Source organism: Pipra filicauda, unplaced genomic scaffold (assembly GCF_003945595.2).
Source record: "Pipra filicauda isolate LSUMZ 115617 unplaced genomic scaffold, ASM394559v2 scaffold181_size1560634_pilon, whole genome shotgun sequence".
NCBI classification, from domain to species: domain Eukaryota; kingdom Metazoa; phylum Chordata; class Aves; order Passeriformes; family Pipridae; genus Pipra; species Pipra filicauda.
This window is the reverse complement of record NW_024104289.1, coordinates 1,541,981-1,560,596: the sequence shown is the minus strand read 5'-3', so window position 1 is coordinate 1,560,596 and position 18,616 is coordinate 1,541,981. Positions and strand designations below refer to the sequence as shown.

The following is an 18,616-nucleotide window of genomic DNA, read 5'->3' as shown; positions in this document are numbered from 1 at the left end:
AGTTTCACTGAAAGGAGATCTCTGTTAACAGCTGCGGTCAGTCCTGCTGATAGTCTTGTTTGACCTCTGGGGTAACAGCTCAGGTTGCATTCCCTGTGCAAGTGTTTTTGAGGAATTAGAATAGTGAAAAACAAGCAGTCCAGTCATTAACTGTGCCCTGTGCAAAAACAAAACATTGAATGTTTGCCAGAAGATTACAGAGAACCTCCCCCTGTCCTCTCACACTTTTGAAGGCTGGGGAGTCCTTTCTGCTCTCAAGCATATGACCCTACAAGTTCAGAGCAGCTTTTTGGTAGCATAGACTTAGACAGAATGTATGGAATTCAGGGCATGTGCTACAGGCTGAGAGAAGGAGGGTTTCACTTGTAAAGCCAGGAATTTCTATTTAAGTCTCTTAGCCTAAACTCTTACGACTTCTTGTTTTCTGTTCACAGAAATGATACCAAAGAAGATGTGTTTGTTCATCAGGTAAGACAGCAGTGATTGTGCTTAGAGTTGTGTACTATGGTAGGTTTCTAATGCAACTCCTGCCACAGCCACCCAACCTTGTCCTAGCTTCTTAAAATATTGACTGCAGGTACCTTGAATGAATGTGTATGTTTGAATTTTCATGGAGAAATATTAGGTTGTATTTTCCTTTCCTTCTCTCTTGAGTTTAACTGAAGAGTTATTATAACCCTTCATGCTTTCTTTTTGTCTGCTCCAGTTTGAGCACTAGAGGTGCTTGGAGAGTTTTCTGGTGTGGTTTGTGTTTTTGTTTGGTTGTCTCCTCCTCTGTTTGTAAATACCTTGCTGCTTGTTCTCTCCTCCCCGCCATTTCCTCACACTCCTTGTGTCTTTTGTTCCTCCCTCCCCTCCTCATTTGCAGGTTTGTTCTGTCTGCCCTCCCTGGTACTGGGGAGAAAGTGAGCTAGTCTGGCTGTGGACCAGCCAGTGTTGCCATCAGCTGTTGTGCACGAGGCAGCTGCTCCCAGGAAGAAGAGGAGGAAGGCCTTGTGCCAAGTGTGCCCAGGCAGGGAGAGCTGGCCCAGAGGCTTGTCATTGGTTCACTTTCCTTGAGCTGTCAGGAGGCTGTTCTAAGTTTATCCTGGGACTCTCAGGTTGCAGGCAAATGATGGCAAGACAGAGGATGCTGTCTCCATGCTGGTGTAAACTGATTATTGGCTTAGATCTGGTTGTGCATCCCTTGCATCATTCACCAGAAAATGAAATAGTGCCCCTAGAGCTGGTCCCACATAAAATGTCTGCAGGCTCACATGATCCTTGAAAGCAGGAACTTTCTCTGTGGCATAAGTGACAGTATTTCCATCAGATGTAACCAGGAAACTTGTACTCAGGGCTGCTCACAGAGGATGAGGATGGGTGCATATATAGTTAGTTGAGCCAACCCTGAGAGTTGGTTTAGTTCCCGTGGCTTCTTGACTAAATAGCCTGTGATAACTGTTTCTCTGGGTCATAGGGTGTAGACTGAAACTGGATAAAGCTGGGAGGAGGGAGTAAGGCCAGTGCCCACAATGAGTGAAGGTGATGTTGGGAAGTGTGCACAGTGGACATTCCTGGTTCAGCTGGTGGACTTTAGAGCAAGAGCTGTCAATGCATATATTGATTTTTAATGGTCATTTTCCTTTCTTAAAGGACTGGTGCTGTGAGCGTGCTGAGACATCAGTGCTCTGATAGGAGTGTGTCCAGAGGAGGGTGGGAAGAGTTCTGGTAACAGAAACATGTTCTGGATAGGCAGCACTGTACAACTGCCTTGAAGACAAATGAGGTCTCTTTGAGAGAGTGAGAGGATATCCTGGAAAATGGCTGTTGTGCTGATGACAGAGATGACATGGATCAATGTTCTGCTTGGGAAAGCTGCCTGCAGAGACCCAAACAGCAAGCTGCTGTTCCCTGTGCTGTTTTGTCTCCTTCACCCGTAGGGCCTGTTCCCCTAAATGTAACCTGGTGGGTGTATGTGGAGGGGGGATGGAGGCGGGCACTTCCATCTCCTGGGGCTGAGAGTCCTCTGGGAGCGAACACAGAGAAAAACTGGCTTTGGTTCAGAAATACCACATCATGTGCAGGCCTGCACCCGACCAGCCCTCTCGAGCACGGCAGAGTAGATGTTTCTGCAGTGGGATGTTCCTCAGCAGAGCTCGGCCCAGAGCCTGGGCCGTCCTGGCCCTGCTGCTGTTGGGGCCGCCCGGCGAGGGAGGCAAATCCCTGCTGTGAGCAAACATCCTGCTCCGGCTCTGCCCCTCCTCCCCGCGCCGCCCGGGAGGGGCTGGATTACTTGCCTAATCCCTTCAGAATAAGGCTGACCTAGTTGAATGGATCCAGCCTCCTCCCTGCCTCCCCTGCCTGCATCCTCGTGGGGAGGGAACAGGCCGATCTCATGATTGGAATGGGGGTTAATGCTTGGTGTCTGGCTATTGGATGCTATTTATAAACCTAGTACAGATTAAAATGCTTTTCTTTTTAGGGCATGCATGGCTTGCTTTGAGTTAACCCTTTGTCTTGCTGGGGACCCAAGCAGTGTTTTTTGGGAAGGGCAGTTCTTCACCTTCTTCAGCTCAGTCTTGCTTGGTTCATGCAAGGTGCTGTCTGGGGCACTGTGTCAGCCAGCTACAGGTGGTGTGAGCAGCAGGGATCAGTCGTGGTGGGGTGGAGTGTGCCTTGCAATGTTAACACCATTCCAAGTGTCAGCAGCCAGAGAAGTCCAGTTTAATTAGGTATAGTTTGAATCAACGAGCAGTGGGGAGGAGTTAATCTCTTCTGTTGTAAGGCTCTTTCTTTCTCTTCACTCCACTGGGTTGTGTTGATCATGCACCTGTACCTGTTATAACAACCTTTGGCTGTTACTGTGACAGTCCTGGATGTGCATGGGATGTGCTGGTGTGAGCATATGGGAAGAACTCTCTCAAACAAAACCCTAAACTGGCTCTGAAGACTCTTGTAGCTGCCTGTTCATCAGTGTCCCCTTTGGAAAGGAAAGGCTTTGTTGTTGAGTGCTGTCTATGTTAATATAAAACATCTGTGTTCTGAATCAGAGGAGCTGGAGCCTGCAGGGTGCTGGTAAACAGTAACAGGGAGAACAGTGCTTTCTCCCCTCTGGATACACATGGTAAAAGTCTTTCCATCAAGCTTAGAGCTTAGGCTTGTTAGAGGCTTATTTCAGCAGTGTTTACCTGCAGCTGAAGTTGTAAGTAGTAAAGCCGCATAGTTCCTGCTTGGAATTCTAGGATTTACTCAAAATTGTCCTGATTGCCTTTATAAAACAAGCCCCAGCCTAGAGTGTAGCAGCCTCTGTCTCCTGTTGGCAGGTTATGCAATATAACATTTATGGAAAAGCAAACACCTCTGTGTGATTTTTAGAAATGGGGCAGTTGCACTAAAAGGTCAGCAGAAAGCAAACAAAGTTGTCTGAGCTAATGGTGTGAGTCTCTCTGCTTGCTAAAATAATTCCCCAAAGAATTCACTTGACAGCTCGTTCTGTTTCTGTGTATAAAAAAAACCCCCAAACAGCCTCTTGGGTTGTTTTTGCTTTGGTAGTAACAATATGTACACTCTTAGATTCTTCCTGAAGCCGTTCAGGGATGCTGCAGGGTACAGGGACAGGTGTGGCTACAAGGACAGGCTGGCCTGTTGCCTGAAACAGAGAGGAGATTGTATTCAGCAGCAAGGAGAACACATTCCCTGAACTAGTCGAGATCAACTTTAAGCTGATTAGATTTTTCCTTCAGTGAGAAATGCTTTTGGGCTGTTGTTGACTGAAGGAATATTCTACCACACACAGGCAACAACTCCTCTGAGCTGCATTCTGCCTGTTTTCCTTGTACTGCAGATATGCCAACTTTCTTCTCTTTCTGCCCTACATCCCATTTCTTAAGCTGGATTAATGCCCCGTATTTCCATGTGTTTCTATTTACTGGTTCTGCACCTCCCTCTTCCTGCTGACAAAAGATGCCCAGATCAGGAAACTTAAAGTGAATTGGGCTTTAACAATCCAACATAACTTCAGTTAAAAAATGGCTACTAAATTGGCTTGTACAGTACATGTGTTTTCTCCTCAGCCTCTCCCAGTTGATGAAGCCTTACCTGATGAACAGACAGTAGGCTTGTCTTGCCTACTTTTATGGAATCCAACCAATTTTTGTGGAATCCTGGAAATACTCCACGGAGTAAAAGGCGTCTGTAGTTGACAGACTGAAAGTCACGCCAGGAGGTTTGAGTGTTCCCGTGAGCCTGAGGTTTTGATGCAAACCCATGTTGTTAGTAGTATTAAAGCATTCTAATATAACTAATAATATTAACTAATAATCATTAATAATGATTATTATTTTGGGTTTTTTTCTCTGTAGATGGTCTACAGGTGTCCTAATAACCAAAGGCACAGGTCACACTTGCTGCTAGAGCTGCCTTGGTGTAGCTTGCAGGAGATGAAACACTCAGTATGAACTGTAATGATTTGGATGTTTAGCTCACTGGACAGAGTGGATCCTGATGTATAAACTCAAAAATAGTGCGAAAAGAGTAAACTTTGACTGAGTATTGGTGGGACTGTAAAATGAGAGACGTGTGTGTTTGAACTATCTTGGTGTGGTGACTGATCTGGTGTGTAGAGTTGGGACTGTAGCAGAAGAATGCTGCCCTTCCCTCATCTATGAATCCCTTATGAATTTATAAGGTAAGTAACACACAAATATATATGATTTTGCATCTTTTTCCTTTAAAGACGGCGATAAAGAAAAACAATCCCCGGAAGTACCTGCGCAGTGTTGGTGATGGAGAGACTGTGGAATTTGATGTGGTCGAGGGAGAAAAGGTAGGAGATTATGGAGTGTGGCCCAGCAGAGTGGGGAGTGACACAGAACCTTGCCTGTATCCCTGGGGTTTTTGTCTGATGTGTTAATCCCCGGGTAGGTGGCATTCCTACAGCTTTTCTATGGGAGAGCTGGTTTTTAAAGGCTTCATCAAGGTGTGTTTCTAGATATGTGTCAAAACTCTACCTCAACTACATGCCAGTGCTTCTAGAATTTGTAATTTTTACCTGATAGAGCATTCAAAGCTTGCAGCCTGCCCAGCAATCATTAACTGAGGCATATATTGCTCTGGAGAGTTTGTTTAAAGTTTGGTAGTTTAATAAGTGTAAGAACTTCCAAGTTCCAACTCTGGGTTATGGGGTTGGGAATAACAAACCTGCTTTTGCCCTCAGTGGGAGAAGGGAATCACTGTAGCTTGGAACTTGGGCCAAAAAGCCTCTTCGCTGTTTCATCCTCTCCCTGTAGCTGGTTGTTGTTTTCCCAGCCCCTGGCTGACTGTGTGTTGTGCTCTCAGGGTGCAGAAGCAGCCAATGTCACTGGTCCAGACGGAGTCCCTGTGGAAGGCAGCCGCTACGCCGCCGACCGGCGCCGCTACCGACGGGGCTACTTCGGCCGACGCCGTGGGCCACCTCGGAGTGTGAGTTTAGTTCCTTTAGTGCTGGTCACCCACCTCCTCAGCAGCTCTCCATGAGAGGGAACTGCACCTTCAGCACTGGCACATAGTGAGCTGTCAATGATTAACTGAGTTGTGAGTGCTCTTCAGTAACATTCCGGGTTCCTCCAGCGCATCGTTGGGGTTGACACTGATACTTTCTTTTATTTGGTATCTGGTAGCCCTTCCTTGTCATGTTTTTCTGGGATGTGTTAAAAGCATCTCCTGGGTGTTGGTTTGAAAAGTAAACACAAAGGGCTGAGACCTAAGTGGCTCACCATGCCCTTTACCTGAAGCAAACATATTATATTACTCATAACCCTCCAAGTTATGGTTATATATGGTTTACTTGGACAATGGGATTTATTTTAGAAGTTTGTCACTTCTGCATGGCATGGCAGTAATTTGACCAGCTGGCTGAAACCTCCCTGTATCATCCCTTCATAGACCTCTGCCTACAAGTGTTCTGTGTAAAGATAATGGTGTTTGGGGTTTTTTTCCCCTTTAAACCAGCTATGCACCACTGTTCATTACATCTGCAAGACTTCCTAAGCATCTTCCCTGCAGGTTTTTGCAGAGGAAGAAGTAAGCATGAGGACCATGACTGTAGTTCTAGCAGTTACTGCTCCTGTCCACATTGTGCTTCTGCTAAATTGGTGCCTGGAACAATCCAACAAACTGGAACATATTTTTTTTAATAGTTAAGTCTGATCATCACTTGCAGAAATGTGTGAATGATCCAGTATAACAGCCCTGGTGGAAGGCTCTGCCCAGGCAACATAACTTTCCTCTCATTTTGCAGAGCTGACAGCACAGGGGCAAACAGAACAAGTGTTGTTGAATCCTTCCCTAAAGCCTAGTTGTTTATACCAGCTATCATTAGGTTGTTTTCTTTAATCCTGCCTCAATGTACTTGTGCTGAGCTGCATTCTCTTATCTAATGCAAACTCGGGCTGCTAAAAGCCTGGCTTTCATCTCACACTTGGATCCCAGTCCTTGAAGATGTACACAAGGGGAACAAATTGTGATTATTGCCCTGTTTTCCTCTGGCTTGCTTATATCTGAGTCCCCAGGCTGATTTGGTGTGGGTACCAGACCTCAGCTGTTGTGTGCCCTGTGCCTGATGCCTTTAGCAATCATATGGCATTTTATAATGGAAAGGATACTGCTCATTCTTTGGGATCACTGACTCTGGAAGAATTACAGCCTTAAAAGCTTACAAATGATAGTTTACAGAAGGACATTAACCTGAGTGGTCATTGTTTCCCATTGCTTATAAGGTTTGTTGGTCCTTCCTTTGGCTTGAGCATCCTCTGAAAGTCATGTCTTGCCATTAATGCATGGACTGCTCCTCTGGATTTGATATTATCTGTTAAAATTGGGAGCAAGTTCTGTTTCATTCAATGCCTCAATAACAGAGGCATTGGAGGTTGTGCCTCTCTACTTGAGGGAGTGTTTCCAGCTCTTGGGCACTCTTGAGCTGTGTTTGCTGAAAGTGTATTTACTCTTTCTGCACAGCTGAAGGAAAAGGTTTCAGTGTACCCAGGCCTGCTGTAACTAAAAATCTTCAGGATTTTTAACCTGCCCTTTAGGATGACCTAATGTTTTGTTTGAATGTACAGGCTCAGTTGGGAGGTTTCTGTGGAGGAGACTGAGTGAACACGTGTGTGCTAGACATGGGGTGATGCTTTCAAGAAACTTTCCTAATAAATCTCATATACTTACTATCATATGGTCAAACAAGACCTCAAAGTCCCGGTTCTGTTTTCTGGTGGAATTACACCTGTTTCAGTGAGTTATGACAGCATAATTGTTTTATTCTGGAGCCACACTTCACTTCTGATCAATTGACAGTGATACTAATGTAATGTGTTCATTGAATTTTTGTGCTGCTATAGAAGTGCAGGAAATTATCAGGGCTTCTGGGCTAAGCAATTCAGTTGCTTTGCTGTTCTGTTTTCAGCTGACTGTTTAAGCCAAAACCATTTAAAATATTGATATAACAGTATTCAGCTCGAGATGAAGAGGAAAAGGTTTGCAATGTTTTCAAGTGATGCTTCCTCAGGTCTAGTCATTCTTTCCATCTCTACAGGAGATGGAGTCTTGTAACTGAGATTCCAGCCCAACCCTCTGCAGGGAGGAGTGGACTTGGGCTGTGCCAGTAAAAACATGTAAAAAAATCCAATAGTGCCTTTCAAAGAACTGTGAATGTGATGCTGATTGTCAAGGGCTATGGGAGAGCTTCAGCTAATGAAAAATGTTGAGTGCTCCTCCCTACAATTAGACTGGTTGATGCTTTTTAAATTTAATTCAGATTTTTTATACTAATCTCAGCAGCTGACCCTGTCAAATTGTTGAGAATAGGTGGTCTAGCTATTTCTGGGTACAGCACATGAAACATTCCACCTGCCTCTAGACCAAGTCTCTGCTTTAGGAGAACTTGAAGAGCTACGAACTGCACTTGAAATTATTAATGCATTTGGAGGGTATTTTATGTAAGATTGTCAGGGTTGATCACTGAGGTTCATTTAATTCCCCAGGATTTCTTGTTATGACCTACAGCACTCCAGGCTTTTTAAATGTTTATCATCATGTTATTTTATCTAAGGAAAAGTTCCCTGCCTCTGCAGCGTTAAAATAGAGCAAAATATGATGGTGGTGTAGAATTGGAAGGAAACCTGTCAAATGTAGGCTACTAAAGGCTGTCAGGAGGCTTTTGCTTCCTACTGGATCAGGTGTAGAAGATGCACTTCTGTTTCTAGATGTCTTGTTAAATTCCTTCTTTTAAAGGGAAGAGTAGCACGCTGAGAACTGCAAATCAGGTAACCCTTTAAAGAACAGACATTGCTGATGGCTGGCATTTAAAACACAAAACCACCAAACTGACATACAGCTTTATCACTATCAGCTTTAGCAACTAAAAGGGAGAGAGAACCACTGCATCTCTGAAAGGCTGACAAGACTGAGTGTGTAGAAGAGTATTTGATGTGATGTAATACAGTTTTTCTGCCTTCAGATTTCTCGGTGTTTTTGTGGGAGTTCTCTGTGGAACGGGGCTTTGTGTAGAATGGAGCTAGAAGGGGTCTCTAGAACGTTTCTTTCTGTTAACTTTCCAAATTGGGAAGTGTCCGGATCGGTAGCTGCCACTCCATAACACATTCACCCCTTACAGTGCAATGCCATGTCTCAAAACACACTGGAATGTGCACCAGGGAGAACTGTCAAGATCTCTGCCTTTTTCCCCAGGCAGGGAGGAGGCATCATTGGGTAGTTTTTTATTCTGTTCCTGTGAGGAACAGGGGTAGCAGTGTTGGCTCTTGTGTTGCCCTCCTCTTTGCCCAAATTAAAGCCTTTTGAGAATCTGCTGCTTCTTTTTTACCAGTGCAGGTGTTTCTCTACTGATACACTAGGTTTGGACTGGCACCCAGATCATTTGGCTCTATAGTTAATACACTGCCTGTCAAATAAGGTAACAATTCATCTTTGACTGTCTCTTTTCCTTTGGTAGCAGGGTGCTGAGGGAGAAATCAAGGATGGGGTCACAGAAGGAGGACAACTTCAGCAAGTGCACAGGAATCCTACTACCTACCGGCCCCGCTACCGCAGGTTGGTGCCATTTCCTGTGTTTGGAATTCAGGTGCTTGATTGTCCTACACAGCCCTCTAAGTGCAGGGACACTTGTGCAAATGGTAGGGACAGTGAGAAGCACTTTAATTACTGGGAGAAAGGTGAGCCACAGAAATAAGGAAACAACTGGAGAATTTGTTAAATGTTGTTATTTGTTATATGTTGTTTGGAGACATATTGGCCAAAGGAGGGCAAAGAATTCATTGTATCCCATTGCTTCTCACAGTTGAAATGAGGTGCAGGGTCCATGTCATTTGCTGGGGCAGGGTGTGCTCTGTAACATTTCTTGTGGACTGCAGACAGTAGTTTATGCACATTGAACTCAGTCCTACATGTCACACAAGCTTGGTTTTATGCCCTGGTGCTACTTGTAGGTACAAAGGAAACCTCAGTATTCAGTAAAAGCAGAAGTTGTGTCCTACCTCTGACATGGGAGCATGTAATCTAATATAGTAGTACATCCTTTTGTTAGGGGAGGGTATTGCTGTCAGTTAAGATGTAAATTTTACGTTCCTGGAGAAACTCCTAAAGGAGAAGGTAACAAAACAGGATTATTGGAGTTAAGTCTTGCTGGAGCCTTTGGAGAAAAGGGGTGCTAAAGAGCCTGGAGAACTTCCATAATAATAAGAAAACTCATAAAATGATTGAAGGGGAACAAATGTGTGAAGAGTGAAGTGACTGAGGACTCAGAGGCTGGGAGAAGAGGCAAATGAAGGTGGATTACAGAGGTCCTCGGAGTAATGAGTAGCATGGAAAGGATGGCACAATTGTTCTTGTTCTTCTGATAAAAGAGTGTGCTATGAGGAGCCTTCAAGTGAAGGAAGTGGGAGACCTGCTGAAAACCAAAGTGAGGTTCATTGAACTATAGGACAGGCAAGGTTAGAAGGGACCTCAAGATTCCATCTGGTTTGTTCACATCTCTCTGCTGCTCTTGGCTCTGGGGGTGCAGCCCAGGGCCCATTTTGCCTTTGCTGCACGGGGGCTCTGCTGACTCATGCTCAGGTTGCTGGCTCAGGTTGTTGGGCAAGCAGCAGATTGCTGGAGCTTTTTCATGCCACAGGATGTTGATGATGTTAAAAGCTTCCATGAGCTTGGGGGAGACTGGTGAAATAACTAAAGAAAACAGCATTGTGATCTCTCTGGAAAGGCAAACTGTGTCTGGCTCAGGAAATCCCCAGTGAGGAAGCCAATGGGAGGCTGGCAGGCAAAGACCCAGGAGTGGCTGACAGGTGAAGTGAGATTCCCAAGGGTTGTACCATTAATTATTAGGCCTGGGCTGGAATACAGCCACACCAAGGCTAACATAGCAAATCAGCCTGTGTGGCCACTGCTGGCTTGTTTCTTCTCCTAGCCAGCAATTCAAATGGATAACTACAGCTTTGTTGTAGGATATGCTGATGTATCTTCAGCAGTGAAGAGACACCCACCTTGCTTGTCTTTCCTCTTCAACCCTGTGCCAGTCAAACTCCAGAGGGATGGTTTGCTCACACAGGAGATCGTTTAAGGGTGGAATTGGTTATGGAAGGCTTTGCTGGGATAAAATTACTGTAGTTTAACCTTCTTGGGTATCTTTCATGCCTAACACCTGGTTCTGCCCCTCCTCAGAGGGCCCCCTCGCCCACGCCCTGCCCCAGCCACCGGGGAGGCCGAGAACAAGGAGAACCACCACGAGGCCAACGCCATGGGCCAGCAGCCCCTTCGCCGCGGCTACCGCCGCCCCTACAACTACCGGCGCCGGCCCCGTCCTGCCAGCGCTCCAGCTCAGGAGGGCAAAGAGGTAAGGCCAGCAGGCTGCCAGAGGGATGGGGCAGCTCTGCTGTGAGGAAGGGCTGGGGGAATTGGGGTTGGTCAGCCTGGAGAAGAGAAGGCTCCAGGGTGACCTGATTGTGGCCACCTGAAGGGAACTTGCAGGAAAGATGGGGCAAGACTATTTCCAAGGGCCTGGAGTGACAGGATATGGGGGAATGGGTTCAAACTGCCAGGGAGTAGGTTTAGGTTGGATATTAGGAAAAAATTCTTCCCTGTGGGGGAGGTGAGGCCCTGGCACAGGTTGCCCAGAGAAGCTGTGGCTGCCCCATCCCTGGAAGTCTCCCAGGCCAAGTTGGATGGGGCTTGGAGCAACCTGGGACAGTGGACGGTGCCACTGCCATGGATTGGAACGAGATGATCTTCAAGGTGCCCTTCCAACCCAAACCATTCTGTGATTCTATAAGTCTGTGTGGCAGAGACTGAGGTTCTGATGGGGGTGAATGCTCAAGACCCTCTGTCCTATATGAGTTTTTGATAAGTGTTTTGTTGGTGTGCTGTGTGACCAGCTCTGAAGTGCTGATTTCCCTGCCTGCTTCTGATCCTCTTGGAGAATGAGCAGCTTATCTTAAATGGAACTGGCAGTGGGATAGGGATTGCTTCTGGAGAGTCCTTAATTGGTGTCAGACTGTAAGGTCAGGCTGTAACAACTGTTTTTGAAGTGCAGAGAAACCAGTTGTATTTTCCAGCTTCCTCAAACCCTCAGTCTGTCTGTAGTATAAGAGATGGATTTGAAAGCTCTAGATCCATTTCCTGAACTGCTCAGACCAGATCATTTCAGGAAACTGTTTGCAAACCAGATTTTACCTAAACAAGGAAAGATTTTCTCATTCTGTGTCTACTTGAGGTGTTCCCTTGACAGAATCTGCTGTGAAATAATTACAGGAAATACACTTAACTTTACAAGATTACAAAAATAAAAATTACAAAAAGGACAAGAAATACACTAATATTAATTTTCTGGGGATTCATTTTTCTTGATTACTTTAAAACCTGGGTTATGCTGGCTGTGCCACTGAATAGAGGAAGGGTCTGGAGGTTGGTCTTTGCCTCTAATCGGGGTTTATTGTGTCTCAGACAAAGGTAACTGAACCACCTGCTGAAACTCCTGCTCCAGTGACAGAGCAGGGTGGTGCTGAGTAATGCCCGGCTCTCCAGGCACCTTTACCATCCCTCAGGTAAGGAACATGGATAATTGCTGTTTGCCAGCTGAAGCAGAGTTGTGTGTATTTCCAGGACTTGGCCTCTGGCCACGTGCCCTTATGGCCTGATATTTGTGATAAGTTCTGGGAGTGCTCTGTAGCCAAACCAGAGCTGCTTTTCTCTTCTTTCTCTCCTCTCCTCTGTGTCTGTATTTGTCACAGAGTAAGTTTTGCTTTATAACTGATTTTTTTTCAGAAAGCTCTATCTGGTCTATATAGTTACAGCATCTGCTGCTAATTAATAATGTTTCATTTTAGGAAGACCCTGCATATGGACAGGATAAGCCAGTTGTCCTTATCCTGTCTGCTATCTTGCCTAATTCAACAAGAAAATGAATCTTAAACTGCATTTTTATTTAGTTTTTTTGATGTGGCTCTTCAACAGGTGTCCTAAAATACAGCTCAAAAGTAACACCAAAGAAACACACAAGCAATAAATTGTCAACAGTGATGACCAGAGCGAAGATTTGACCTACGGAAATGCAAAAGAAAACAAAACTTACCAGCAGCTGAGATCCAGGGAACGCCTAGGAGAGAGATGCATGAGAGAGAAAAGAGAGCGAGGTTCAGAAAGAACAACCTCCCTAGTTTTCAACAGCAACTGTGGAGCTTTTGGTTTTTGGGTTTTGTTTTTTTTTTTTTCCTAGAATTTCACTGTTTTGCTAGTAAGGAATTTTTCAATTTTTCGATTTTTCTTTTGGTATCAAACTGAAAAGGGAAAAAAAAGCAACCAAAGAACTAAAAATTGAAACAAAAAATGCTTTTTTTTTATTGGATGCTGGTGCTAAACCTCCCAAGTGTGATGAGTTGTTTTTTTCTGTGCCAGTCCTGATCACTGCAGGACGTGGGGAGGAGAAACTTCCGCTTTCCTTGTTAAGATCTATTTGAAACTGTGCAGCATTGGGTGACGTTCCTCACAAATAAAAGTGATTTCAGTTACTCAAAGAACCTGTTTGAGTATTGTTTTTAATTTTACTTCTAAAACAATCCATTATTTTGTTGCTTCAGCCTTTCTGTGTGAAAGGGACTTGCCTCTTTGGTATGTCTTGATGTCTAAAACCATGCTGGGTGATACATGAGCATGGGTAGGTGGATAAACTTCGATCCAAAACAACTTCTGCAAAGAACTTGCACAACAAGAGCTATAACCTGCACTGTCCCCTCTGCTCTTCTGGCTCAGATGACATTAAAGCTTGGATCTTCCTGTCACCATCTTGTGGCAGGAGTTTATGGGATGTGAAGTGAGTTCCTGGAATATTTTTCCTCATCTGTTTTGCTGGGCTTTTGTGTTGTGTAAACAGTAGGATCCAAAGTTTGAGACTCCTCTGCTGAGGAAAGACACACACCCAGTAACTGCCAGGCTTCTGCCCTGAACAATGGCAGTGTGTTTTATTGGCCTCTGCACTCTTCCTTACTTGAAACCAATAAAATCTCTCTACCTGTGGCATCTTGTGTTAATAAGTAATTTACTGTCTTACTAATAATGTCTGTGCTTTTCTAAGGTTCCTCCCTAAAACTCTGCTGCCTTGCAAGTGTTATCAGTCCACTTCCAGCTGCAGAATGTCTTCAGATATCTCGTGTCCTTCGCTCCCCACTCCACCACTTCTCACGTTCCTGCCTTGCAGCTGCTGTTGGCCAAACCTTAGATAATGTATTTGTTTCCCTAAAACACCCCTTTCTGTTCTTAGCTGGGCAATCTTTGTCCAGGCTTTACTGAACAACACTTGGTCTGAGCAAGGCTGTAACTGTGCAGATACAAGACTAAATGAGAGTGGAGAAATGGCTGGCTCTTTGTCCTTGTCTCTTCTAGTTTCTCTGTTCTTGCTCCCTGTTTAAAGTTTTGTTCAGAACGAAATCTGTTTCAGGCAGACTGGGGAGAGGTTGGAAATTTCATCATAATAAACAGGTGCAAGGTATTTGTAAATGCTGAGCCGTGACTGAAGAATTTGTCATAAAAACTACTTGAACTGCCTTCAGTTGTTCAAAAGTAGGTGTTTTATATCTGAAGTGAGATTTGACAGGCCAAAGAGAATTTTCTTCATCTCTGCAAAAATGTAGGTCAGATTGAATTAGTTTAACAAAAGTACCTAACTCTAGTCATTGTTGTTTTATGAAAGGAGAAAGGAGGGAAAAGGCAAGGAGTGTCCTGGAATCTAGTTCTATCTGTTATTTCTGTCCTGCCTCTGTGATAAGAAGAATCTTTGCATAAACCAGGAGCAAGTGACTGACATAACCCACTTCATCCCTGAATTCCTGCTTATGACAATACAGGCTTAACTCAAGCACTTACTAAGATGACAGTTTAGATGTCTTGGGCTGGGCATAAATTGTGTTCCTTTACTGGGCCACTTGAGCTCTTGTTACTTGAATTTGGCAGAAAAAAATATGAAGCTGGTGCTCAGTAATGAGGTTTGGTTCTCTTGGCAACCGTGGTGTCTTTGTACCTTAAGCAAGACTATGAGCAGAATTTCAGATGAGTGCTTAGTTTGTGTTTGGTTTCTTAAAAAGACATTTGGCTATGTGGATTCTGAATTTGCAGAGTAGTTAACATGCTTTTATACCTACTTGGAGCCACTTCTATATTGTAATCATTCTACACTTTAAACTTTCTCTTTTGTGCTGTTTACAGTAGTGGAGCAATGCTCCTGTGATTTGATTTGAAGTCCTAGAGCTTGACAGTGATGCACTGAGCAGAAAATCGATCTTGATGACTTAATACCACCAGCTGATGAGATGAATAATTACCTTTAACACCTTAAGGTTTCAAGATGTGATAGAAAAGACCTACCCAAAGTTGTCACCAAGTTTGGAACTTCATTTATTTCCTGACTAATGTCAAAATGCATCATCATTCTTCAGTGCTTGGCTATCGGTTTTGATTTGTAAATTGTGACTTTACTAAGACCATGAAAGTCTTATAATTAATCAGGAATTTTAAGGAAAATTGGCTATAAAGTACATGTCTGTAGTAGAGAAAGCGACCTGCTCTCAAAAAATTTGGTTAAATGTGTGGAGCCCCACGTAGTCTTGAATGAGTGGTGTCAGCCTAACTCAGCTTGAGCTGCACCTCAAGTTACAGTCAAACTTGTGCTGTTTTAATATGTTAAGTAACAGCAGTTTGGTGGTGAGTCAAAATACGCTTTGTACAGTGTGTCTGTAACAGCCAGTTGGTTTCCAAGGTCCCTGTTCTGTGCTTTCTGCTCACTGTGTTGGTGTAGCCAATTCTTTTCACTTACATTATACAATACTCACATTTTTGTCCATGATTTGGAAGTGCTGTTAACAGTTGTCTTCTGAGTCTTGCCCTTCTCCCTTTAAAATATTCTGTGTAGAGTTGGTGTATACAACAAACTGTGTGTAAAATCCCAGCAATTTCACAACCATAGGATGTATCCCAAATTTGGCATGTGAGCTTAAACAGTCACTAAACCAACCTGCTCTAACTAGTATGTATGTCAACGTGCCTGTATTTGTCCTGGAATATAGAAATTCTCCCTATTTCTATAGCTGGGGAGATGCCATGTGTCCTCTTTAGCCACTATTTAAGTCCCTGAGGAGAATTTTCCTAGTTACCAGCAGAACTCAATCCATGGGTAAAATCACAGGAAAAATGGCTGCACTGAAATTTTGAATTTATGCAAAAAGCTAAAACAGCTATTCTTCTTGAGCCTTTCTGAGATAATTTTCTGATACGGAATTATGGAGTGAAAGCAATGTAGTGAAAGGTACCAAAGTGACAACATGCCATTAAAAACCCTCCAGAGATGAATCAAAGTGTGAGTTTCCTTGTGCTGCTCTGCCAGTTTGCCTTCCTTTGGTTGCAGTGAAAACCTATGTGGAAAGTCAAGAGCAGAGTTCAAAGTTTGTTCCTTACCATTTGTACCTCTAGAAATATTTGGTAGCAATAAAAAAAAAAATTTACTTATTTTTCACTTCAGTGGATAAACATTCTGTGTGAAATGGGATCAACCCATCTCAAAATATACATAGTCTACAAATCAAGCAAACTTTTGATAGATCATTTAGATGGGATTTCAATCATTACCTCTTCAAGGGAGGTGGAGATACTTGCTACATGGTGCTTACTTTCTAGTTAAAAGAGACAGATTTGAATGCAAGGGAAGATCCTCCTTAAAACTTGTTGCACTGACTTCCATCTCAGGTAAAATATTTATGTACAGCTGCAAGCCACGAGGTGGTGCTCTCAATCCACCTAAAAAATAATTTTTTTTGGTCCTTTTTTATATTTGCACAGTAGGAATATATAGAAGAAAGCATGTTTTATAACTTGGTTTGGTTTCTGCAGCAATCCCACTACACAGACTGCAGTCTATAATGGTAAAAAAAATTTACTTAAATATTTAAGTCATGCTGCCCTTCAGAGGGTTTGAGAAGAACAATCTTTCTGGGAAAACCAGTTCAAAGAAATGGTTAAAAATCCAGTGAAACAAAATGGAACACCTACAGATGAGCTACCTGAATAATGAAACTCTGGAACTGAACACCTGGATGGCAATCGTACATCCGACTAACTCAGTCTAGAGTGTCACCTGTTTTTCATTTGGAAAAGGAAGTAATTCCTCAGTTTTCCTTGACAGGCATTGGGATGGTCCACTACACCAGCCCTGCTCCCCACCCACAGTGTGCTCAGGTCTCAGAGAATTCCAGTTATACTGAGGATGAAGCGAGTGTGAACTTCCAGGAGGAAAAGCACAGAAGGCGTGAATGGTGTGTGCAAACACTGCAGGGGTTACTGATGGGCCTCACAGAAATAAGCACACTGTTACCTTTTACCTTCAATAATATAAATATATCTGTGTCATCTCATTAAATACTTCCTTAGATGTTTACTTATAAGTTCTTAGCACGGTGAAAGCCAATCCCTTTTCCACAGTGGCTGTGAAACCTCCGCGGCCGGCAAATCAATGGAGCGATTTCCCAAGGCTCTGCCAGCACGAGAGAATTCAGTTTATTCCTCTTCACCTTTGGATTCCTTTAGCACCTCTTGCCACTTCCTCCCCACCTGTTCTTTGCACCTCAGGAAGGCATCTTCCAGGTGCTTCATGGAGCTGGCCAGGTCTGGGTTGGTGTGGATGGTTACGATGCCGTAGGTCATCCAGGCTGCACGAACTGCAAACCCAACAGACACCACTAAGCCAGGAATTTTCGCTTAAAAAAAAGCAGTGGCTGATTCAATAAATGAAAAAAGGATGTGAATTATTTATCAGTCAGGGAAGGCTTTGCTGCAAAATAAAGTGGAAACTGCCTGTAGTAATACTCAAGGTTAAGGAGGCTGGTCAGTATTACTTCTTTATAAACGTCTCAAAACGCTTCATGACGGAATTACAGTGATGTAAATGATGAAGTAATTTCACTAATACACACTTCACCTAAAAATTACAACAAAACAGGCAATCAAATAGAAAGGTTCGACAGACTGGTTTAAAATACATGACTATTATATAAGGAGTCCTCTCTCCAGACCAGTTACAGCCAGGAGGCTCCTGTTAGGTGAGGAAGACTAAGATCAAAGAGACTGCAACAGCGAGAGAAAAGGTTTTAATAACAACTTAAACAATGAAATCTTGGTCTTCAAATAATGAGTAACTTAAATAGCGAAATTGATTTTGAATAATGAGTATATCTGATAAAGGAGAGCAAATAGTTTTAGCACTTAAGCCATACTTGCCTTTTTGTTTTACCCAGAAGTGACTGTAGTTTGCAATGGCACTCGTGAATTGTTTACTTACAAAAAGTTTAATTAACAGTTCTTGTTAGCAGCACACAGTTTCTGATGGAAATGTTGCAGAGCACGGGGAGCAATATGCAGTCCTCTCTGTACAAACAGGACTAAGGTTAAATTTGCAGAGGAGTCTTTATTGTAGCTGAGGAATTAAACCTGAGAGGTGCTATGTACCTATCCCAATGTTTTTCAGAATTAAGTCTCATTTTACATACTAAGTTTTAATACTTGTACATTAAACACCTTAGTAGTATTTCTGTTTTTAACTAAGCATCCATTACCTGTTGATTTTTAATTCTGAGCCACCTGAAACTTATTTACATGCTTTTTCACAATTAAGAACATTAGGGCATTCGTTGATGGTGATTGTTTCCACTTACATTTCTACCACAAGGAAGTTTACAGAATAAATATAAATAATAAACCTTCAGTGTCTTCACTCTAGTAGACAAATCTGTATAATTCTTAATAAAGATCTGTACCTGTTATTCTTTCCATTTCCTCCAGAAGTGTTTCTAAGTCTTTGTTGCACTTCTCCATCGTCTCTATTGAGTTTTCACAGTTTTCTTCCTGAGGTTCTGCTTCAGCCATCTACAAGGAAAACAGGAATTTTGTACTTTATTTTACTCTAAAGTGAGTTATTTTCACAGCTGAAAGTAACATTGCACTAAATTAAAAAAAAAAAAGGCATATACATTTTGAATTTACATGTGAATTCAGCAGGAATCTGACCTTGAAGTTACTGACCATCACCTGTATGCTGCATATTATTTCCATCCAT

The 18,616-nt window shown here is 43.3% G+C and overlaps 2 protein-coding genes and 1 long non-coding RNA gene across 3 annotated transcripts in view; 1 reads left to right on the top strand and 2 right to left on the bottom strand.

Moving 5' to 3' along the window:
* Window positions 1-390: 390 nt before the first annotated feature.
* YBX3 (Y-box binding protein 3) lies at window positions 391-13,040 on the top strand (the record flags this gene model as incomplete). Its single annotated transcript, XM_039379981.1, has 7 exons — window positions 391-468; window positions 4,718-4,807; window positions 5,320-5,442; window positions 8,966-9,063; window positions 10,690-10,861; window positions 11,968-12,068; window positions 12,478-13,040. Coding segments are annotated over 6 exons (627 nt in total), but the record flags the coding sequence as incomplete, so codon positions are not given.
* LOC120322994 lies at window positions 9,216-9,906 on the bottom strand. Its single transcript, XR_005563031.1, has 2 exons — window positions 9,507-9,906; window positions 9,216-9,412 (listed from the first exon to the last, which is right to left on the bottom strand). It is a non-coding gene; the product is annotated as an uncharacterized LOC120322994 (long non-coding RNA).
* The window catches only part of SYCE3 (synaptonemal complex central element protein 3), a 6,638-nt gene continuing 859 nt past the window's right edge, over window positions 12,838-18,616 (bottom strand). The window contains exons 2-3 of the mRNA XM_027711701.2: window positions 18,318-18,426; window positions 12,838-17,222 (exon numbers count right to left, since the gene is read on the bottom strand). Coding sequence (XP_027567502.1) covers window positions 17,062-17,222; window positions 18,318-18,426 — 270 coding nt within the window. The 3' untranslated portion in view covers window positions 12,838-17,061. The remainder of the gene's footprint in view (window positions 17,223-18,317; window positions 18,427-18,616) is intronic.